The sequence below is a fragment of the Saccopteryx bilineata genome, chromosome 3, assembly GCF_036850765.1.
Source record: "Saccopteryx bilineata isolate mSacBil1 chromosome 3, mSacBil1_pri_phased_curated, whole genome shotgun sequence".
In the NCBI taxonomy this organism is placed as follows: domain Eukaryota; kingdom Metazoa; phylum Chordata; class Mammalia; order Chiroptera; family Emballonuridae; genus Saccopteryx; species Saccopteryx bilineata.
The window spans coordinates 84,309,433-84,333,990 of record NC_089492.1 but is presented as its reverse complement, the minus strand read 5'-3'; the positions used below and the strand labels follow the sequence as shown (position 1 = coordinate 84,333,990).

Below are 24,558 nucleotides of genomic sequence, written 5' to 3'. Positions count from 1 at the left end.
CGAGAAGATCTTGCTGAGGGGTTTGAGGATCCCCATCTGCCTATATAAACTTTTTTTGTTTATTTGGAGGTATTTGGAAAAATACAAAACAGTGTTATTAGCTAGATCAAATAAAAGAGGGTAGAAGTTTGCAGGAGAAAGAGGTTTGGCGTCTTGACATCAGCATTCAAAAGAAATTTTTTAAAGACAAGGTAGAATTGCAGAAGTTCCAGGATATGACTTCACCTTTTATATTTTTTTAAATTGACCTTAAATATTTGCTGGGTACACTTTAACAATACCTTGACTTTAAAGATTGTAAGAAATACCCATAATTTGAAAGGTTTGACAAAATATAGTAAATGCTTTTCCTACATATGTAGGAGTATTGTCAGTTTAAATCAGTTTAGGAAGTCCAATCATACAAACAGTGAGCTATAACATGCTTAGCAGCCTCTCCTGTTCTGGCAGAGGCTAGTATAAATCCAGAATAAGTATCCATTGTAACGTAGACAAAGAACTGTTTGCCAAATGAAGGTATATGAGTAACATCCATTTGCCAAAGTTGTCCTGGTAGGAGTCCTCGAGGGTTAACTCCAAACGAAGGGACAGATTGTAGTATAGGACCCCTTGGACAGGATTTAACAATCTGCCATGCTGCTTCCTGAGAAAGCTGAAACTGTTTACGCAGGACTGCAGCGTTCTGCTGATGAATAGTATGAGACAGGATTGCTTGACTGTCGTGGTTGCTCCAATAATTTTCTTTTGGGTAGTTTGATCAACAAGGGCATTCCCTTGTGCCAAAGCTCCAGGGAGCATGGAGTGAGCTCGAATATGTCCTATAAAACATGGAGTTCTATGTTGACGTACAAGTCTTTGAAGAAAAAGAAATTGCTGCAATAGTTCCTCATCAGTAGTTGTCCCTAAGACAGCAGTCTCTATAGTGGAAACAACCATAAGTAAATATTTGCTGTCTGTATACAGACTAAAGGAGGAATGTGGCAAATGCTGAAAAGCCATGATAATGGCATGTAATTCTAGTCTTTGAGCTCTTTTTAAAGCAACTGTTTCAGTAAAAAAAGTTGTCCATCGACCCATTAGTAAAGATTGGAGGTGCTTCAGGAATGGGCTCATTAACAATTATTTTAGGAAAAACAAATGTAGTAATTAATGAAAATTGAACAATTTTATCAGCTGGGAAGTGAGAATTTGACCTGTAAGATTTGCAAAAGCATTTTGCCATTTAGTGGAAGTTTCTCAGAGCCATTGTTGTTGATCCTTTGAAAAAGGAACAACAATAATTTGAAGCTCAAAACTTAAAAGATGTAAGAGTCTCCTACGCCCCTTGATAATCAAGGAGGTGACAAGATCAAAATATGGAGATAAAACTTTCTTAGGAGTAACAGCCAAATGAATCCATTCAATAGGACCTGAAGCTTGCCACAATAGTCACGTTGGATGGAGTGTAACTCGAGGGACAAATTAGGCAATTCATTCTTCAGAATTTATGCGTTTTAGTTGTGCTTGTACAAGCTTTAAAGCTTATTGTCCTGCAGCTGTAAGTAGCTGAGGAGAAGATGGTTCAGCCAAACCTCTAAGAATATAAAAACATAGCTTCAGTTTTCCGGTAGTTAATTTCAAGGAGGGTCTAAGCCAATTAATATCTCTTAATAATTTATGGAAATTGTTTAAAATTTGCAAATGATCTGTCCTGATTTCTAATTTTTATGGACGAATTTGTTGTCCCTCAATAATTTGTCCTAAATAAGAGAAAGGTAAAGATTGCTGTACATTTTCAGGTGCTATATAAAGTCCTGATTTTTTCAAAGAATATTCTAGTTGTTGCAAAATGGTCAACACAGTGTCTTTATCTGGATGAGCAATAAGAATATCACCCATATAATGAATTATGTACGCCTTAGGGTTCTGCCTTCGTATTGGAGAGATAGCTTGAGCAACATATTTTTGGCACAAGGTAGGACTGTTAGCCATACTTTTGAGGCAAAACTCTCCACTGGTATTGCTCCATTGGATCCTGGAAATTAAGTGAAGGAATACTGAATGCAAAACGCTTGCAATCATGAGGGCTTAAAGGAATAGTAAAAAAGCAATCCTTCAAGTCAATAATTACAAGGTGAAAATTCCATAGAATGGAAATAGGAGAAGGGAGTCCTGCTGGAGAGGACCCATAATTTCCATAGTCTTATTTATTGCTCTCAAATCTTGTAATAACCTCCAGTTTCCTGATTTCTTTTTAATGACAAATATAGGTGTATTCCATGGGCTATTAGAAGGTACAATGTCCCCAAACTGTAGCTGCAATTGTACCAATCGAGCAGCTGCCTTAAGTTTCTCCTGAGAAAGAGGCCATTGGTCTACCCATACAGGATTATCTGATTTCCAAGTATTTGGGTCTGCACAATGCATTATTGGGGTAGCAGGAGCTACCAAGGCCCTATGCTAAATTTTGTTATCCTAATCCATGCCTTCTGTTATTGGGTGCCACTTCTATGGGGGTGAGAATTCCCCGTTCTTTCCCTAGTCCCTTAGTGGGCAAAAATCCCTGATCAAGCATTTGAGTGCTGACTAAACTATCAGGACTGACAAGCAACGCTCCCATATTTTTCAAAACATCTCTACGCCACAAATTAACTGGCAATCCAGGGAGCACATAAGGCTGAAAAAGTCCATTGCAAAAAACTAGAGCTTTGTTGAGGGGATTTACTCTGACCTATATATACCTTGTACTTCTGTGGCTGCTGCATGAGTGGGCCAGGGAGGAGCCAGTGTAGCTTAGCAACAACAGATACATCAGCTCCAGTATCTAAAAGCCCTTTAAATTTATGCCCTAGTATTGTTAGTTTCATTTCAGGGCGTTCCTGACCTATTTTTTGAATCCAATAGCCAAAATCAGTGAAGCCAGATCACCAATTTCCTTGGGGCCCCTTTTGCAGGGTTTGGCCTGAGAAGCGGAATTAGCATTTTAATATTATTCTTCTAACTGCCTGAAGCAGCTTGAGACAAATTCTTGAAATGACTTATTAGGGCTCTGCTTAATTTTGCCCAATTCTTTTGTTTTTCCTACCTGAGTATAACCTTACAAATAAACAAGACAATTTACACACAAAAAGCACAAATATAACATATAACTTTGATTAATCCTAATACTTGAATTGCTATATGGCTCCTAACTCTGAACACACCTCACAATGCACTAACCAAATTAGTAAATCTTAAGGATCTACATTCTATTCTATTTAAATTTAAATGAGCACTCATTACAAGTTCTAAAATCATTTTTTCTAAATATCAGAGCCAGCATTTCAATTTTTTGCATGCATAAAAAAAGAACTTAATTCAGGCCTTAAAAACAGACACATTTTAGACAGCATTAAATAAAGACTAAACAGAAACAAGAATTTGACGAACCAGACAAACCAGAGAGAAACCCAGGATTTCAGAGCACAACCAGATTAGAAAGATTCCTGCCTGATTTTAGTCAGGGCATTTTCTGACAGAGGGCCTGAAGGATGGGACTAAACAAAATCTCCCCGAGAAAATTTGCTTTTGGCAGCTGCTGGGATATTTTCTATAGTCAGATCTAACACAGGTCCCCTGCCTCAATTTCCAGGCAAAGAATAAGAAAGAAACAAAATGATAGTTCAGAAGATTGTAGTTAAAACATTAAAGAAAATCAAACCATAACTGGAAAAGCTGTAACTTTCCTAATACCTGAGTCTCCTATCCATTCTCAAATTCTATAGTCGCTGTAACCGGTGGCTCAGGTTGACTATGCTAAGATTTCTCCCCTAGCCTCAACGGCCTTTCATGAAAGTCTGACTTCCACAGCAAATAATCACCCCAGAGAGACAAGCACGAGCAATCGCCTTCTAGTTATTTGGGGGAAGAGCCTCTGCGCTAATAGTATCTAATAAACCAAGTGAAAAAGGGGCAGTAGGCCCATACTGAACACAGCAAGTTTAAGCTCTTTCAGAGTTTTAAAAGGTACAGGTTCATGTTCTCGCACTAGTCTCCCTGTATCATCCTGTCTTCCTACAACAGGAAGACAGGTAAAGCCATTTATTGTTTCCCCTATATTTCGAGCCTGGTCTGTAGATTGTTGGAGAGGGGATTTCCCAGATTTTGAGCTATAGACTCCGGAATCAGCCCGGTAAGGGAACGGAGGAGCAGAGGGTTGAACGTAGGAAGGAGCCGAGGGCAGTGGAGGCCCCGTGGCTAAGGCAGCCATAGCGCGGATTTTTTTATCCCCCCCGTCATCCTCAGACTCCAAGTTATCCTCGTATTCACATCCCTCTGTTTCCAGCTCACCCTGATACTCTTCAGACAACGATCTGTCCTCATACAGAAACATTTCTACAAAAAAGTCCCTTATTTTTTACCCTAACTGTCCCATAATTTTTTACTCCCGATTATACTCTCCCCCAAAACTTTCTTTACTCACTGTGCACACTTCACTTGGGGAGTTCCGTCACCTGCCTTCAGTTTAGTTTTCTCGTACTCAAGTCTTGTGTTCGGGCGCCGCTTGCTGCAGACCAGCGCGGCTCCTAATTCTGGGTTTTGAGTGAGAACGGTGCAGAATTAAGAAAACAGACTTATTAAGAAAAAAAGATGGGATCGGGAGGACTCTTCAATGCTGATGGCAATATCCGAGTGCCCATAGCCCCAATTTGATTTATTATATAGCCATATGCAAATCAAGGAAGTCCTTGATACAAAGTTACACATCTGAGGCTAAAGCAGGAACTCTCCCAAGGCATAAAAAGGAATCCCCCTACCATGCATAAGTGAAATCAACATCTGAACAAACAAAGAGTAAGAGGAAGGGCATGTAAATTGCTTCTAGCAACTTAAGGAAGCAAGTGAAGTGGGTGCAGATACTCAGCATCATAGCCAATATGGAGGTGGAGGGGGGAGAACTTAGCCTTTTAATGCTTCGAATCTACAATGGCTTTTTGCCATTTATGGTCCACAACAGATTGGGTTTCCATGATCTTCTGTCCCGACAGTTTTTGATTTAACTGAAAGATACAGAGACTTGATCAGATTCAAGCACAAGCTTCTGTTTTTTCTTTTTCTTATATGTTACCATTACACTGAAAATTGGAAAGTTAGATGGCTCATTAGAAATAGATTTTGATACTCTTTTAAAAAATGATCTTAGATAATGTGTTTGGTCAAACTGTAATCTGGTTTGTCTTCATTTCAAAATCAACTACAATGTAAGACATTTTTGGTAATGAAATTATAATTTTATTTAAATGCTCCTCTGAGTTTTTTTCACATGGTAATATTACTTTTTGGGGATGAAATTTCTTTTTTTTTTTTTTTTTTTTTGCATTTTTCTGAAGCTGGAAACAGGGAGAGACAGTCAGACAGACTCCCGCATGCGCCCGACCGGGATCCACCCGGCACGCCCACCAGGGGGCGACGCTCTGCCCACCAGGGGGCGATGCTCTGCCCATCCTGGGCGTTGCCATGTTGCGACCAGAGCCACTCTAGCGCCTGGGGCAGAGGCCACAGAGCCATCCCCAGCGCCCGGGCCATCCTTGCTCCAATGGAGCCTTGGCTGCGGGAGGGGAAGAGAGAGAGAGGAAGGCGCGGCGGAGGGGTGGAGAAGCAAATGGGTGCTTCTCCTATGTGCCCTGGCCGGGAATCGAACCCGGGTCCTCCGCACGCTAGGCCGACGCTCTACCGCTGAGCCAACCGGCCAGGGCCGGGGATGAAATTTCTTACTATTTTCTTTCTTTTTTTTTTTTCTTCTCATTTTTCCGAAGCTGGAAATGGGGAGGCAGTCAGACTCCTGCATGTGCCCGACCGGGATCCACCTGGTATGCCCATCAGGGGGCGATGCTCTGCCCATCTGGGGCGTCGCTCTGTTGCGTCCAGAGCCATTCTAGCACCTGAGGCAGAGGCCACAGAGCCATCCCCAGCACCCGGGCCATCTTTGCTCCAATGGAGCCTAGCTGCGGGAGGGGAAGAGAGAGACAGAGAGGAAGGAGGGGGGGGTGGAGAAGCAAATGGGCGCCTCTCTTGTGTGCTCTGGCCGGGAATTGAACCTGGGACTCCTGCACGCCAGGCCGACGCTCTACCGCTGAGCCAACCGGCCAGGGCTACTATTTTCTTAAATCTTTCTTTCTTTCTTTCTTTTTTTTTAAGTGAGAGGAGAGGAGATAGAGAAATAGACTTTTGCATGTGCCCCGACCAGGATCCACCTGGCAACCCCATCTGGGGCCGATACTGTGCCCCTCTGGGGCTGCTCAAAACCAAGCTATTTTTAGAACCTGAGGTAGAGGTTCCATGGAGCCATCCTCAGTGCCTGGGGCCTATATGCTCTTAGCATTCTATTTAAAGTAAGGACATAACTGATTACTCATATATCTTGTGAAAAGTACTTCGGCTTATATAGTATGTTGGCAGTTTTGGCTATTGGCAGAACCTTTTTTCTCTTTCTAGTCCTCAGCCATGTCCTACTTAGTTGAAGTGGCTGCATAATGGTGTATACAAATTTGAGATATAACATTGCATTGTAACATCAAATAATATTTGTCTGTTTATTCACTTTCTTCTACCTACTTACTGTTACTTTGTTGTTCTTAGTTTCTCCATTGTCCTGCTGCTGACAGTGCTCTCTGCTGTTACCTCTGTTAATGTTCCTTTTAAATGAGGTTTTCTGATTTATGGAATATGCCTTAGTGTTTCTGCTTTTCTTTCTTGTATTTTGATCTATCTGTCTTTTACATTTTCTTTTATATTTTTTCCTATAATTTTGGCCCCTCTCCTTTTTTGATATTTTTGTTTGCTTGTTTTAGTGTCAAGATAGCCTTTGAAATTACTTTGACAATATTTGTGCTTTTAGTTTGAAACATTTCTTAGATTTTTAAAATCTCTCTTAAGAGATTTTCTGTTCCAAGTATCATTTATTTATAGAAATGGCTCATTCTCCTGGCCATAAGGGACTGTATTCTAGATTCAAAGGTAACTTAGGTTGGAATTCTAAATACAGTATCAGAGATTTATAATCAGAGTATAGATTTTAACTATAAGCGTGATCAAAACTCAGTAATGTCAGAAACCCAAAAAATAGCTCAGAGAACAAAATTTACAGACAATAAAGCCCATTATTATTAAATTGTATTTAACTGTCAATTTAAGCATGTGATTTATTTATTTTGTGTTATTCTGCTGTTTGTTTTATAAGAAACTTAATCTCATATTCAAGCCCCATCCTGTCTTACACTAAAAGATAGGAGCATATAATTCATATAATTTATTTTTTAATTCTTTAAGAAATGGCTGCTACTATTTTGAAGAGCCAGTCTATACATACTGTTAGACTTATCAGGAAGGTTGTAAGAGTATTTATATCCATTGACTCAGCTTACTTCTTGAGTATATGTTGAGTAATTAAATTAGTCAGAGGTATACCACAAATTTTATGTATATTTATTGCAGTACTTTTTATAATATATGAAAACTTGAAATAGCTTTAGTGTCTGAAAGTGAGAACTCGGTTATGTTTAGGGATACCCACATGATTGGATTTAGATCAAAATGCTTAAGTGTGATAATTTTGAGCATTAGAGAAAGAATGAAATATACCAATAGGTCTTTTCTCTGGGTTGTAGCGTTAACATAGTTTTCTAATAATAATAGCTTCTACTACTTATGTTTTCATATATTTTTTATGGATGGCACTTTGAGCTAGAGAAAAGATAACTTGAGATTCTTTCTATTTTTACCCAGAACTGGTAGCTCTGACATTTTAGTCGTTTGCTTCCGGATTTTTCATTAGCAGACTATTGCGGGTGGGGCAGCCTTTGAAGTTATAAACAGACTGTTTACCTGCAAAATTTATCCCTCTGCTCTAGTCTTTTAACCAACTGTCACTGTATATTTATCCTAGCTGCTTTCTGTTAACCATTCCTTCTCCTGATTAGATGCAAGTAACTTTAATTTGAATGATGCCCACGTTTACATTTCTCATATAACCAAAATGTTTTAGAATTAGAAGCAAATAAGAGATAAGTCTTAAATCTGCATTTTATGAGTAAGAAAAAGAAAAACAAACAAAAGCCAAGGGAGGCCTGGAGACTTGTCAAGGTAGTCTGGCAGACTCCCATCCTCCAGCCTCTCTCTGGCTTGATGAATGATGTCAGGGCATTCGTGAGTTTGAGAATAAAGTATGTGCACAAAGTATGGATTTAGTGACACATAGGTATTTATAAACATGCAAATGTGTATACTTGTTTTTGTGGGTTAAGTTGCTTATTTGATAGAATAATGACAGGAGATGAGACGCATTTGCCAAGGAAAACTAGTATATGAAAGAAAATGGCTTTTCATTTGTAGACTTGAGTCTTTATTATAAACAGCACTGACATCTTGCAAAAGTGTATATGTGGTTGATCATGTGGGGGACCAAAGTGGAGTGGACAGATGGATAGATACAATGAGTAAAACCAGGATTATTATCACCAGAAAAGAAAATGGTAATGTACATGATAATGATAGAATAGTTGCATTATTTTGCTATTACACAGAGGACAGAATGTTTTTTAAAATGAGTATACATGGCCTGACTGGGCGGTGGCACAATGGATAGAGCGTCGGACTGGGATGCAGAGAACCCAGGTTCGAGGCCCCGAGGTCGCCAACTTGAGCAAGGGCTCATCTGGTTTAAGTAAAAGCTCACCAGCTTGGACCCAAGGTTGCTGGCTCGAGCAAGGGGTTATTTGGTCTGATTAAGACCCGCGGTCAAGGCACGTATGAGAAGGCAATCAGTGAACAACTAAGATGTTGCAATGCGCAACAAACAACTAATGATTGATGCTTCTCATCTCTCTGTTCCTGTCTGTCTGTCCCTGTCTATCCCTCTCTCTGTCTCTGTAAAAAAAATAAATTTAAAAAAATGAGTATACATGTATGTTTAAGGACTTGATTGTGGATTTTTATTTTTATTATTTTTTTTAAATTAAGTGAGAGGCAGGGAGACAGACAGACTCCCGCATGCACCCCAACCAGGAACTACCTGGCAAGCCCCTTACAGGGCGATGCTTTGCCCATCTGGGGCCAGTGCTCTGTTGCTTGGCAACCAAACTATTTTTAGCTCCCAAAGTAAGGCTATGAAGCCATCCTCAGCACCCAAAGCCAGGCCAACTTGCTCAAACATTTCGAGCCATGGCTGTGGGAGGGATAGAAAGAGAGAAGGGGTAGAGGATGGAGAAGCAGATGATTGCTTCTCCTCTGTGCCCTGACTGGGACTCAAATCTGGAACTTCTGTACACTGGGCTGACACTCTACCACTGAGCCAACCGGCCAGAACCAATTGTGGGTTTTTCATAAGGGAGAAAACTGATATTTTTATCTGGAAACAACTAATAGGGTATTAGGGTACCTTTTTCGTATGTGTATAAATAGAGAATTACTGGGAAAATTAACCTGTAATCTGGAAAGTAATTTAGTCCCTAATGCCAGAAGGGTTTAGGGCTTTAGAGGACAAGTTTAATTTTTTGGATATTTTAATTAAATTTTATTGTCTTTTCTTTGGTAAGATCTTTTTTATCTGTATATAGTAGATCATACTAACTTAGAGTTATTATTATATTTTAAGATTTAAAAACTGAGCAGTCATTTTTCAGTATTTTTCTTATAGATAAAACTAATCTAAAAAACACTTTTTAAAACCAGTAACACAAGAAAAAAATTACTTTGGAGTAATTACTTAACTATACATTCAGTTTGAGGGTTTAGTAGTATTTCTCTTATTAAAAAAACCACAAGCAAACATGTTTCATATTCTCTAACTATTGTAATATGGGCCTATTAAGTTTTGTTTTGGTTTTTTTTTTTTTTTTTGAGATAGACAGAAAGGGAGGAAGATGAGAAGCATCAACCTGTAGTTGCGTCACTTTAGTTGTTCATTGATTGCTTCTCATATGTGCCTTGATGGGAAGTGCCCAAGCCGAGTCAGTGGCCTCTTGTTCAAGCCAGTGACCTCGGGCTCAAGCCAGCGACCTTTGGGAGTATATGGGTCCTGCACTCAAGCCAGTGACCCCACACTCAAGCTCGCAAGCATACACTCAAGCCAGATGAGCCTGGGCTCTAGCCGGTGACCTTGGCGTTTTGAACCTGGAACTTAAGCGTCTCAGATCAATGCTCTATCCACTGCGCCACCACCAGTTAGGTGTTTCTCTGTGTTTTTTTTTTAATTAAAGGTTTTTTTACTACTATGAATCTGACATATGTGTAATTGAAAATAATACTTGATTGAGGGGGGTGGTTAGTCATTTCACTGTCCAACCACTCTTTTTTATTTCTCTGAATGAGTTAGGTTCTGGTTTGTTGGTGTGGGTGTATACACATATGTTTTTTGTGATTGTGAAGTTATACATATGTGTGTTTATAGAGCTGGTATAGTTACCTGTTGCAGCACATGGCAAATGGTGAGGTTTAACAAAGACCTTTATGCCTCTCTTCTTTCTGCTCTGTTGAGTCAGCTTAGCACTTAGTTCTGTTTTGCTTTACATACAACACGTTTTCTAGCTACACTGAAAGCTCCTTGGGGGATAAGGACCATGTGTCACACTGCTTTGTTGTGTTTCAAACACCTGGAAGAGTGTTTGGAACTTGGACTGCATAGTAAGAATTTGGAATACACGGTATGTGTTAACAAATTGACTTTACTTTCCACTAGGACTGTACTTCTTTTAGCATATTTCCTACCTGCATGGTATTTAATACTTTCTAACTACAAACTAGCAGCTGCCATAAGAGGGTATACTGCAGATGTTTGTTCTTTTGATAATTTCCTGTTTTCAAATGCCTTAAAAGTTACCCTGTGGCCTGACCAGGCGGTGGCGCAGTGGATAGAGCATCAGACTGGGATGCGGAGGATCCAGGTTTGAGACCCCAAGGTCGCCAGTTTGAGCGTGGGCTCATCTGGTTTGAGCAAAGCTCACCAGCTTGGACCTAAGGTCGCTGGCTCGAGCAAGGGGTTACTCAGTCTGCTGTAGCCCCATGGTCAAGGCACATATGAGAAAGCAATCAATGAACAACTACGGTGTCGCAACGAAAAACTAATGATTGATGCTTCTCATCTCTCCATTCCTGTCTGTCTGTCCCTGTCTATCCCTCTCACTGACTCTCTCTCTGTCTCTGTAAAAAAAAAAAAAAAAAAAAAAAAAAAAAAAAAAAAAAAAAGTTACCCTGTGGAATAAGTAATCAATAATCTAACATTTTATCATTCTTTGATTAATGTATTTTGGATGTTTTTTTCCCTACCCCTAGTGCTTTGGAACAGTTTCCTCAAATTGAGCCTAAAGAGTAATGTGTATTTATGTACAATACATAAATCTGTTACGTAATATACCTGTTCATGATGATTATATAGAATGTAAATTTTCAAAATGCTATGTTTGCAAAGGTCTCAGGAAATGATTTTTTTGTGTGTGCCTGTTCAACTCACCAATTTGATTATAAGGAAGCTTAATAGTTTTTAAAAAAGCGTAGGTCATATTTCTTTGTCAAGTGATTTTTGAGATCATAGTTATTTTTCTTTTTCTCCCCAACTATGGATGAGAAGAGAGGAATAAGTAATTGGAGATAGGAAACTTTCTCCATGAAGATAAAGAATAGTAGTGTTATTGGAGATTTCTTTCCCATCTGCTGGATTAGTGTTTATATAAAAATAGGATCTTACAGTATCAAAGTATCTTGTGATAGAAGAGCTTACATGAGTTCTTTTTATTCCACTTTGGTACTCACTAGATGGAATATTTTTAACATGCTGTGTGCTTCCTTCCAGTTTATTCCATCACAGGAATTCATTGCATCATTAGTATATGTATATACAAATCTTTCATTCCCTATCACCAATATGCTAATACAGTCATACACTCAAATACACATCTGTCTTATATAAACACATATGTAAGTGTTAAGAGATAAAGGTATGCTGCTACAAATTCTTCTTTGAACAAACTGAGATATAAATAAGTAAATAATCCATCATCAAGTTCTATACACTCAAAAAGAACAGGTAGGTAGACATACATGAGTGGTTATTGGATTTGATGTTTCAGATGAATATTAAGTGGGTGGGAGAGAGGGGCTTCGTCAAAAATGTAACCACACAAAGTTAATAAAGAACAAGAGTCCATGTTGATTAAAAATCATAACTATGATACTTTTTAATGATGCCTTTTTGACTGGTATACAAATGACATAGTTATTTATAAAAGGTTGGTATTTCTTTATAGTTTGACTTTATTTGGTTTTGTTCTCATAGATATTTTCTCCCAGATGTCAGATTCCAATGGCTTAATGATATTTAGCAAGTTTGACCAGTTTCTGAAGGAAGTTCTGAAGCTCCCAACAGCGGTCTTTGAAGGGCCATCTTTTGGTTACACAGAGCACTCAGTCCGCACCTGTTTTCCACAGCAGGTAAGGACAGTGTCACAGAATCTAGGACCAGAGCAGCGCTCATCCGCCCCTCCATCATTTGTCAGATTTCACCAGGTTGCTTCAGTCTAGGCATACAGGTCCTGAGGAGGGGAGACAGCAGAGCTTAAGTCAGGGTTGGGGAGTTGGGGGGTGAAAAAGAGAGAGACGAAAAATTCACCTGAGAACTCTTTTTTGAGGGGGGAGGAGGAGAGTATTTTCTGAAAAAAATTTTTTGAACTATTTAAAAATATTAAAAATTTAAAGAAAAATGTTCATGAAGTGTTTATATCATATTATTGCTATTGGACATATATTACTCTCTCTAATGAGTTCATCAAACCACGAAATACAGGCATTTTGATATAAAACTCTGTACAGTACTGATCGTTGCTTCCTGAATATGAAGAGCAGCTGAGCTGTACCGTTCCCAGTGCCAGCTCCGATTCCCCCGGGGTCCACAGCCATCCCCACAGGGAATGGAGTTGGTTTCCTTTACATTTGTGGGGTCATGTCTCACAGGACTTGGAGCAGAGTGGACTCTGGCTGTAGCTTCCGGGTTTTTCAGGTAGAGATGAGATAAAAGGAACCTCAGCGAGACACTTGGAAAGTTCTGGAAAGCAGGGAATTAAAAAAAAATCTTAATGGGTAAAAAGATTAATGGAAAAAGGCTATTGATATAGTCTGAAAGTATCCATACAATATTTATTAATTACAAAGGGAGCCTAACTCTGCAGTGCAGAAACCTGTCAGATACCACTTGAACCAAGTGATGAGATCCCTGTCACCAGCAAGGGGACAGGCTGCCACCCCTGCCTCCCGGTAGGATTCCCTGAGAAGGACCCACGATCACTGTGGAACTCCCGAGACTCATCTTCCCAAGAGCAGGGATTTCTGTGATATAACCAGCTGCCTGTATGCTTTAAAAGTATCAATATCATGAAAGACCAAAAAAGACTAAGGAACTGTTCCACATTACAGGGGTCCAAAGAGACATAAAAACTGAATATAACCCAGGGTCCAGGATTTTCTTTTGGTATAAAGGACATTATTGAGATAATTGGAAAAATCTGAAGAAAGCTTGTAGACTAGATAGTAGTATTCTGTCAACGAATGTTAATTTCCTGATTTTGTTATTTGTATCAAAGAGAATGTCCTGGTTTTTAAGAAATGAAGTGTGTAAAGGTAAAGGGGCATCTGTACTGTAGTGTTGCTATTTGAAGAATCTGAGTTAATGGTAAATGGAATTTTAAAAATGATCTTTTATGCCCTGGCCGGATTGCTCAGTTTGTTAGAGCCTTGTCCTGAAGCTCAGAGGTTGCCGGTTCGATCCCCAGTCAGGACACATACAAGAGCAGATTGATTTTCTTGTCTCTCTCCCTTCTTCTCTCACTAAAATTAATCAATCAATTAATCAATTTTAAAAAATTAGCTATTAAAACATTTAAAAAAATCTTTTATAACCTTTCAATAAGGCTGAAATGATTTAAACATAAAAAATTATAAAAGAGGGCCTGACCTGTAGTGGTGCAGTGAATAAAGCGTCGACCTGGAAATGCTGAGGTCGCCGGTTTGAAACCCTGGGCTTGCCTGGTCAAGGCACATATGGGAGTTGATACTTCCTGCTCCCCCCCCTCTCTGTCTCTCCTCTCTCTCCCTCTCTGTCTCTCTCCTCTCTAAAAATGAATAAATAAAATAAAAATTAAAAAAAAAATTATAAAAGGAACAAACCCTTCCAACCTGTGATACTTTGACTCATAAAAGAACTAAAAACAAACACACACCCCACTTTACATTTAAAGTTAAGACTTCATATTTATCTGAATTCATACTTTTAAACAATACTCTATAATTTTTTTAGTGATTCTCCGCTTTGGCACAAACGCTGGCGTCCATAATACTGGAGAGTTATTTTTAGCAACCTCTGAGAAGATGTTCTCCCCAAATTTGTGTGCACGTTGGCTGACTGTTTCTGTGAAAATTAGCCTCTATACATTATTTATGTTTCGTTCATCATAAGTAATAGTATCAGCTTTTAGGATATTAAAAATATTTCTGTGCTTCAATTTATTCTAACAGAGAAATCACAGTATGCATTTTCCCCCCGAATATGCATTTTCAAATTACATGAGGCTGTCCAGATATATCCTGGTACTGAATGTCCTGCAAGTATTAGCATGCCCTCCAGAGCTATAACTGAGGATGAGGATGGTGAAGACAGCACAGTGGTACTGTGAGGATGATCTTGTATTGATGTATGTGTAGCTCTTTACACAGGTACTTCCTGGAGGTCAGCCTAAGAATTGATCAAATTCTGGAATGCTACTATTAAGTGAAGTAATGTCAGGATGGGGAAGAGAATTTATACAAAGAAATATCAATGTAGAACATTGACCAATGGGTGGCCCTTATGTGGAGTACTAGCTCAAGTCATGTTTTATTTACTTGTATCTGAGTACTGTAATGAGACTTTAATATTAGAGTAACAGTTTAAGATGTTGAAGAATAATTTTAAAATTCTAATTTTTGACTTTAAGAATACTATCTAGGATTCTAAAAATTACCTTATGCCATGATTCTTAGACCTTTGAACTTCCAACTTAATTTTTGCTTTTCACTTGCTTCAGATTCTGTGGTTTCATACATGTCAAATTGGGGAAAAGTCAAAGAAACTTATCTCCAACTAGAGGACAGTTGAGTTTTTGTTTGTAGAGATGACGAAGAGGCCACCAAAGAAATAGAAACTACTGATAAAATGGCCAGAAAACATGAGACTTGGTACAAAGTTTTATGCAGCAAGAGTTAAATTTAATGAGTTTTGAGTTCCTTTTTGAAAAGGGCTTTTCCCATAGTTTGTTTTCTTATATGTGGGTTGTGTGTGTGTGTTTTTTTTAACGTTAGCTCATACACCACAGATAGAGAATGGTGTTGATATCAAATGGAAATCATGTTGTTGATTTCTATGTAGTTTCCACAGCATATTAATGTTCTGGGCTGAGCAAAGAAGGGATCACAGTTAAAAAGAAAGTATGAGTGTTCTAAGAAAGAAGCTGAAAATCCTACAGAACTAGAAATGGCTGGCTTGGAGGATTCATCAACTGCCTTGCTTTCACTTTCCTCAGTGTTACAGCTGAAGCTGTGAGTACGGGTGAAAAAGCAGTGAACACATCCCCTCCCCTTACCCTACCTCGGCTAAAAAACTGATTGATGGAGTTGGGGATACCCTAGAGCTGATGTTTAGCTTCGATGAAACATTTATCTAGGAAGTTAAATAAATACCTTTATTGTGAAGAAGGAAAAAAGGTATCTCAGGATTCGAGGCTGAAGGTACCATCTGACAGACTGTTGGCGCACTTGCCTGTGCAGATCTTGTTGTGTTTACTTTTATTGGTATTGCTGTTGTTTTGTTAGTTTTCTGTTTACAAGGCTGTATAGGTTTTGAGATTTGTTTCATTCCTGTTTTTCTCATATAACTTATCATTTTTAAATCCACAGTTTTGCAGTATGTATATATTGCATTACAGGAGAAGTACTTTTATTTTTCTAATAACATGAAGAGAATTACATATTTATTTCAGTAGAGCAGAGTTGGCCTGGTTGTTAAGGATGGCCCCATGGCTTCCGCCTCAGGCGCTAGAGTGTCTCCAGCCACAGTGGAGCAATGCCCCAGATGGGCAGAGCATTGCCCTCTGGTGGGCATGCCGGGTGGATCCTGGTCAGGCGCATGTGGGAGTCTGCCTCCTCACTTCTAACTTTGGAAAAATACAAAAAAAAAAACCCAAAAAAAATTTTGTCTGCTTTTCACAAACTAACCCAAAATAAGAGGTGTAGATTTATGTAGTTTAGTAGTTTTAAAAACACAACAAAAATAAGAAGCAAGTTAATTCAACAGAACACATCTAGAAAAACTAAAATTCAATGACTGACACCAAATGTTGAACATTTGGAGCAGCCAGAGCTCTTATACAAGCCACGTTGGAAGAAGCCCTGGTGGTTTATTGTAAACCCAAACCTACCCTTGACCTAGCAATTCTACTCCTAAGTTTTTTTTCATATAAAATAAAAATGATGTTTACAAAAAGACTTACAAGTGTGCTCTTAGCCCAGAAGCTTCTGAGTGTCCATAATAGTAAAACAGTGAGTAAAGTTAATTCAAGAGATAATATGGCAGCTCTGGCCAGTTGGTTCAATGGTAGAGCATCGGCCTGGCATGTGGATGTCCCAGGTTCGATTCTCAGTCAGGGAACACAAGAGAAGTGCCCATCTACTTCTCACTTCTCCCCCTCCCCCCTCACTTTATTCTCTCTCTCTCTCCGCCTCCTGCAGCCATGGCTCCATTGAAACAGGTTGGCCCTGGGTGCTGAGGATGGCTCCATGGCCTCTGTCTCAGGTGCTAAGAAGAGCTTGGTTGCTGAACAATGGAGCGGTGCTCCAGATGGGCAGAGCATTGCCCCCTAGTGGGCTTGCTGGGTGCATCCCAGTCAGGGAACATATGGGAGTCTGTCTGTGTCCCCTCCTCTCACTGAATGAAAAAGAGAGAGAAAGAGATAATATGGTTGGAATTTGCTTCAAAATAATTCAGGGGAAGTAAAGGCATGAATGAAACAAATTAGCCTTGTATTGAGAATTGTTGCAACTGGATGATAGGCATATTATACTATTCTCTCTACTTTGGTATATGTTTAAAAGTTAATAATAGAAAAATTCTAGTTGTAAATTTGTGATTATGATTATTATATGATGAAAGCACAATGTTAATGAAGCACCTAAAGCCTAGTACAGGGTGGGGCAAAAGTAGGTTTACAGTTATTTGTGTGGGAAAATAGTGCAATAATTAATAATAATACAAGAATAGCCTGACCAGGCGGTGGCGCAGTGGATAGAGCATCGGACTGGGATGCAGAGGACCCAGGTTTGAGACCCCGAGGTTGCCAGGTTGAGCGCGGGCTCATCTGGTTTGAGCAAAAGCCCACCAGCTTGAACCCAAGGTCGCTGGCTCCAGCAAGGGGCTACTCAGTCTGCTGAAGGCCCGCGGTCAAGGCACGTATGAGAAAGCAATCAATGAACAACTAAGGTGTTGCAACGCGCAATGAAAAACTGATGATTGATGCTTCTCACCTCTCTCTGTTCCTGTCTGTCTGTCCCTGTCTATCCCTCTCTCTGACTCACTCTCTGTCTCTGTAAAAAGTTTTAAAAAAAATAGAAAAAAAATAATAACACAAGAATAAACTTTCACGCACTCAAAACTGTAAACCTAGTCTTGCTCCTCCTTGTATTTTGGTGGGTAGGCCAAATATCATATATTGAGTCTTCAGTGTTTATAAACTATCAAACTGACTTTAGAGACTTAAAAAGTTATTAAAAGAAGGCTGTGAATATGTTTAAGATTCTTCCCAGTTTTTCCACACTTTGGTTTGGGATGTGTTATATTTTTCCTTAGAAAGATGAGTGGTATTTGTTTTATTATTTTCTAGGTTCAAGTTTACTTCAGTTTACAGAGTCACTCCACCCTGCAGAGGATTTAAGTTTGAGCCTATCTTTATGAAAGGGAAAGCTGAAGCCATAGAGTGGCCCGTGAGGGAGGCAACAGTGAGGTCAGGGAATAGACACAGTCTTTCCATCACTATGGCAGGAGATACTGCTGTTGGCACTTTGTTGGACACTGTGCTGCAGCCTCTTTGAGTCACAGGGTAAGTGGGTAGAAGTGGGATTCCATTATTGCTGGTGGATTTTCAGAATAGCAAAAAAATTTCATGCCTGGAGATGCCCTTTGATTATACTTGGACCAACATTTTGCTCTTCTGCTCTATGCCAGAATGACTTTTCTTCTCACTGCATCTTTAAAATGAGACATTTTCTGGATATTCTGACATTATTTTCCTAGACACTGAAAATAGTTTCACAAGAATTGCTTGGCACGCCCTGGTCGGCTGGCTCAACAGTAGAGCGTCGGCCTGGCGTGTGGGAGTCCTAGGTTTGATACCCAGACAGGACACACAGGAGAAGCGCCCATCTGCTTCTCCATACTTCCCCCTCTTCTTCCTCTCTATCTCTTTCTTCCCCTCCTGCAGCCAAGGCTCCATTGGAGCAAAGTTGGCCTGGGCAGTGAGGGTGGCTCCGTGGCCTCCGCCTCAGGTGCTAGAATGGCTCCAGTTGCAATGGAGCAACACCCCAGATGGACAGAGCATCACTCCCTAGTGGGCATGTTGGGTGGATTGGGGTCAGGCGCATGCGGGAGTCTGTCTCTGCCTCCCCACTTCTCACTTCAGAAAAATTAAAAAAAAAGAAAAGAAAGAATTCCTTAGCACATGAATATGTGTAATATGTATATTTCATAGGTATTCTAATTCAGCAGATTTCATTAAAATCTAGTGTGAGTTATTACCATGCTTCATTGATTTGAAGACACTTTTCACACCTGAACATCTCTGATATCAGGATACCTCATATAGCCAATGGCATCTCACAATTGCAGTCGGCCAGGCAGTGGTCATGCTGGATTATCATTTCCTGCGCCTGAGGAAATTTGGTCATAGTGGTTCCTATTGTCACTTTGACTGAATCATATCCATGTTAGGTATTGCATGTGTTGTCATTTCAAATGTCCTCAGAAAGAGTGTAGTCTGGTTTGGCATTGAACAAAAAGTTATTGTAAGCACAGGAGCCATGGACACATTTACCTTACAGAGGTAAATAAGTTTGCTATTAGTGAGATAAATACTCATCATTGAAGGAATTGCCTATTTTACTAAGCAACAACCACATGCTTTATAGAACCTCTTCTTTTTTTTTTTTTTTTTGTATTTTTCTGAAGTTGGAAACGGGGAGGCAGTCAGACAGACTCCTGCATGTGCCCGACTGGGATCCACCTGGCACGCTCACCAGGGGGCGATGCTCTGCCCATCTGGGGCATTGCTCTGTTGCAACCAGAGCCACTCTAGCGCCTGAGGCAGAGGCCACAGAGCCATCCTCAGTGCCCGGGCCAACTTTGCTCCAATGGAGCCCTGGCTGTGGGAGGAAAGAGAGAGACAGAGAGGAAGAAGAGAGGGAGAGGTGGAGAAGCAGATGGTCACTTCTCCTGTGTGCCCTGGCCGGGAATCGAACCCGGGACTCCCACACGCCAGGCCGACGCTCTACCACTGAGCCAACCGGCAAAGGCCAGAACCTCTTCTTTTTTTAAAGGAAAATATCTACAAATAGATGGGGCCATAATATTTTTTATTACTGAGATATGACCAAAATAATTTCTTGTCACACCAAGCAGTGCATGTGAAGGTTGATGAAATCACCAAATCCTGAGAGAAGAAATTTCAGTTCATCCAGAGGCTGGTGTGACTGATTCACATGTCATAAAAGATTACAGTTGATTAAGTCATTGAGTTAGTTTAATTGCTGAGTGTTCTTGTTGTTTTCTTTTAGTGATAATGATGCATCTTTTTTTAAATTAATTTTTTAAGTTTTTATTCTTTTAGATTTTATTTATTGATAATTGGAGAAGGGGGAGAAAGAGAGAGAGATAGTAAGAATGAGAAAGAGGAGAGAAGCAGGAAGCATCTACTCCTAGCATTTGCTTTCTGTATGTGCCTTGACTGGGTAAACTCAGGGATTTGAACTGGCAATCTCAGTGTTCTAGGTCGACGCTTTATCCACTGTGCCATCACAGGTCAGGCTGTTTTTATTTATTTTCTATTTATGTTAGAGAAGAGAGGGGGAGAGAGAGAAAGAGAAAGTAGGTGAGGGAGGAGCAGGAAGCATCAACTCCCATACATGCCAGGTAAGTCTAGCTTTTCAAACCGGCAACCTCAGTGTTCCAGGTCAATGCTTTATCCACTGCGCCACCACAGGTCAGGCTGATAGTGGTGCATCTTACAAGTGATGATGTCTTAGACTGGATGAAATACCGCATATAAAATGGATTTTGGAAATGCTGAGGTTACTGGTTCGAAACCCTGGGCTTGCCTGGTCAAGGCACATATGGGAGTTGATGCTTCCAGCTCCTCCCCCCTTCTCTCTTCTCTCTGTCTCTCTCTCTCCCTTTCTCTCTCTCTCTCTAAAAATGAATAAATAAAATAAAATAAAATAAAAATGGATTTTGTTATAATCAGGTAGGTCTGTAGTAATAAGGTCTGTATCACTGGCATTAATTAGATGGAACAAAATTATCGAGGCCTATAAGTGAGAGTTTGTTCTATTTGAGCTTATGAAAGAAAGTATCTTACTAAATAACTTTTTAGATACAAATAACAAGTGGCTCCAAGATAGTTTTCTTTTTAAAAAAAGATTTTTGCTCGGTAGCAGTGCTTACTGTGTACATGCTCTGGGGAAGGTCTCCAGCCCATCTCAGCTACTTGTCATGAGCTGAAACCCGGCCCCATGTGTTCAGGGTCCCTCGTCTGTGGGCAGGGCCGAAACCTGCTGAGCACGGGGTGTTGGGGGCTGTTGGCCCAGCCCTTCCCTAGTGTTCACTGGTGGCACTCCTGTTCCCCTCCTACCCTGGGGCCTACACTGGTCTTCAGGTCAAGCAGAACAGTTCTTCACCAAAAAATCTGAGGACCCTGGCCTCCTAGTCACATCACTTAGTGGGCTAATGGCAGTGGGAAGAAGAGGACTGTGCCTCCTCAGATATTGCTGCTGTTTTATCATTCCTTTTCACCATAAGCAAATTTGAGTCATCATTTTAAAATACACCTCTGTTGATGGCTCAATTTTGCTTTCAAAAACATTATCTCCTATTTCCTACTAGGTGAGGTTTTATCATCGCACGATGATGCTTATCACTCTGCCCCAGCCCAGCTTCCCACCTTCAACGCGCATTGCTCCTCAGACCCCCTCCGCCAGCACCCTGGGTTCTGCTGAGACTGCCGAGTGCCCAGGGCTGTACCATTCTGTCGCCCACCAGCAGTGTCTAAGGGCATCTGCTTTTCCACAGCCTTGCCGACAGCATATGTTCTCACTTTCATGAGTTTTTGCCAATCTGATAGATGAGAAATGTTATCTTGGTGTAGTGTTTTGTTTTTTTTTTTGTTTGTTTTTTTTTTTAAATATGATTTTATTTTAGCTTTTTAAGTAGTTTGAGTTCTTTTTTTATATTTTATTTATTAATTTTTAGAGAGAGAGGAGAGAGAGAGAGAGAAGGGGAGGGAGGAGCAGGAAGCATCAACTCCCATATGTGCCTTGACCGGGCAAGCCCAAGGTTTCGAACCGGCAACCTCAGTGTTCCAGGTCGACGCTTTATCCCACTGCGCCACCACAGGTCAGGCTCTTGGTGTAGTTTTGATTTGCATTTCTTGTTTTGGGTGACGTACATTTTGAGTGAGTGAAAGAAGCAGAGTTCTTGTCTTAGTGCTGTTAGCTCTCACTGAAATGCCTATAACTCCTGGACCTTCCCTTCCGACAAAGGCCTCCTATTTCAGATCCAAGCTGAAATGTGCCCTCTTGTTCGATGCTCTGGATCTTTCAGTGTGAGATTAACTGTTCCTCTTCGGCAGTCCCTCGGCACGTTACATCTAGCTCACCTGTCCCCTGGAGGGATGCACCTTGATCTCCTTCAACTTTATATCCCTGTGACAACAGTGTCTGGAAAATGACCAGTGCTTACTAGGTATTTGTTGGATTAATCGAGTAATGATTTTAAATCAAACAGGCGAGAGAAAGGGTCTTTGGCTTGAATTATAATTGAAAGCTGAAAGCTCATGGATGTACTTGCAACCTTGTTGTTTTCCTTGAGATTATTCCATGACTTTCTTAAAGGAAATAATCTTTGTGGTGAGGAAAGTGAAGCATTTCAGAATTTTTGAAGAAGTTTTCCAGTCTTTTAGCTAAAATAAATAAAAATACCTCTGATAAAAAGTGTGCCATTATATTGTTGTGTCATTCCAAAGTACTCTAATTTTTTTTTTATTTTAGAGAGGAGGGGAGAGAGAGAGAGAGAGAGAGAGAGAGAGAGAAGGGGGATGAGCAGGAAGCATCAACTCCCATATGTGCCTTGACCAGGCAAGCCAGGGTTTTGAACCGACAACCTCAGTGTTTCCAGGTTGACACTTTACCCACTGCGCCACCACAGGTCAGGCCAAAGTACTCTAATTTTTAAAGTCCGAAATGAACCTGTGTTATGTATGACAAATTCAGTGTCTAATAACGGAAAGGCTGACCCATTGTACTAGTCTTATAGCCGGTTTTTTAATAGCTGGGTGTTTTTTTAATATATATATAACCAGTATTTTTTTTATAATCAGTATGTTTGCCCTTGTCAGGTAAAATATTTCTATAACTCTACACAAAAGTTTGTATAAAAAGCCATTTTAATCTAAGTTTTTTACAATGTTGTTTTCAGTCTGTTAACTAAATGTCATGCAGTATTTTTCGCTCCATAAGACGCACTCCCCCCCCCCCCTCAAAAAAAAAAGTGGAGGAGGAAATGCCTGTGTGTCTTATGGAGGGAAAAATATTTTAACTCATCATTTGGTTCAGAATATTTTTTTTCTTATTTTCCTCCTTAAAACCCTAGGTGTGTCTTATGGTCAGGTGCGTCTTATAGAGTGAAAAACATGGTAATTTGTTTAACTGATTATGATTAACAAGTATTTGATAGGGAAGTGAATAAAAAATATTTATCTGCTGCCCATAGGGAAATAGGAGTTTTTAATGAAAGGATGAGATTGGAAATTGCAGCTATGATGATCTAATGCTAAATTATTTTACTTGTTTTCTTATGCTATACTGGATTTCTCATTTTTAGGAGATGTTTCCTCTCCCCTTTTAAAACAGGAAATATGTAGCCAAGCGTGGAGGGAGGGAAGGGATAATGGCTTTTCAGGTAATAAATTGTTAATATTAAGGATCAGAATGACAGAGGGTGGGGAAGTTGGTGACAAATGGAACACTCCTTTCTGAGAAAAATACGAGAGGTCCTAAACGACAGAAACAGCCTCAGTGTTTTATTGAGGAAGGTACAGACAGGTCACGGTGTCTGAGCTCAGTGGATCCGGCAGCTGTTGGGATGATTAGAAACGAAGACCTTGTAGCAAAACAATAAAATACTTAATAAAATGGTAAGTGAAAAAACATTATTTTTACTACACTATACACAGAATTTCATAGAAAGACTGATACATTGGAGGGAAATACAGAAAATGAGAATTGTGGGGGAAATTTGCATGATTTGCTGTTCTGTTATAGTTTTTGTTATAAATATTGTGCTATAAAAAATAAGGAGAAATACAAAGAATATGTCCAACTCAAGAGCAAAAGTAAAATAGAACAAAAAGGCAGAAAAAAAAGAGTCTGCCTGTCTACCTCACAGTTATTTATTAAGTCACAGAACTTTTGAGTTGGAATTCTGTCCCAACTTTTTATCTCAAGACTTCATTATGATAAAAAGTATTAAGGTCCCCAAAGAGCTTTTGTGTATGTGGCTTATAGCCATCTATATTTCAATGTTATAAGTTAAAATTGACAAATTAAAAAGTGGTTTAAGTCATTAAAATTAACAATGATAAACCTGTTACATGTCAACATAAGTAATATATTTTAAGGAAAACTATATATTCTGAAACCAAAAATATAATGAGAATGCAGTTATTTTATATTTTTGCAAGTCTCAGATTTGCTCACTTGAGGACAGCTGGTATCTCGTATCTGCTTATCCATTCAGTCTGTTGTGATAGGATGTTTTGGTTAAGGTGTAGGAAGAAAATCTGGCCTCACCAGATAAGTAGTTGAAAAAGGGAGGAGTGTGTATTTTAATAGCTTTCTCAGATAATTGTGGCTATGCCATGTTGCCTCTGGAAGACCACACTGTGCACTCATGAGAGAATGAGACTGGAAAAGATAGTGTGTTAGTGTTATTATGAAAATAGTTTTGGCATCATGGACTTCCTAAAACTGTTTTAGGGACCTCCCAGGGGAGGCTCTGACTGTACTTTGAGAATGAGGTAACGGAAACCAGAACTCTTAAGTGATTTCCCCCCAAATCGTATGGAAGATAGAGCACTGGGACACAGTTCTGGTTTCATTCCTCACTCTTTCATGGACTTCAGGTTACAGGATGACCTTAGGACAACTTTTGGAAACTGATCCTGCGTGTATTTATGAGGGTCTTCTGAGATAGCAAATCTGATT

General features: G+C 39.8%; 1 protein-coding gene across 13 annotated transcripts in view; it reads left to right on the top strand.

The window, feature by feature from the left end:
* The window catches only part of DTNB (dystrobrevin beta), a 194,158-nt gene that overhangs the window by 44,251 nt on the left and 125,349 nt on the right, over positions 1–24,558 (top strand). For all 13 annotated transcript variants that reach the window (XM_066266618.1, XM_066266615.1, XM_066266610.1 and 10 more), the window contains one exon: positions 12,287–12,441. In XM_066266618.1, the coding sequence (XP_066122715.1) occupies positions 12,287–12,441 (155 nt within the window). The remainder of the gene's footprint in view (positions 1–12,286; positions 12,442–24,558) is intronic.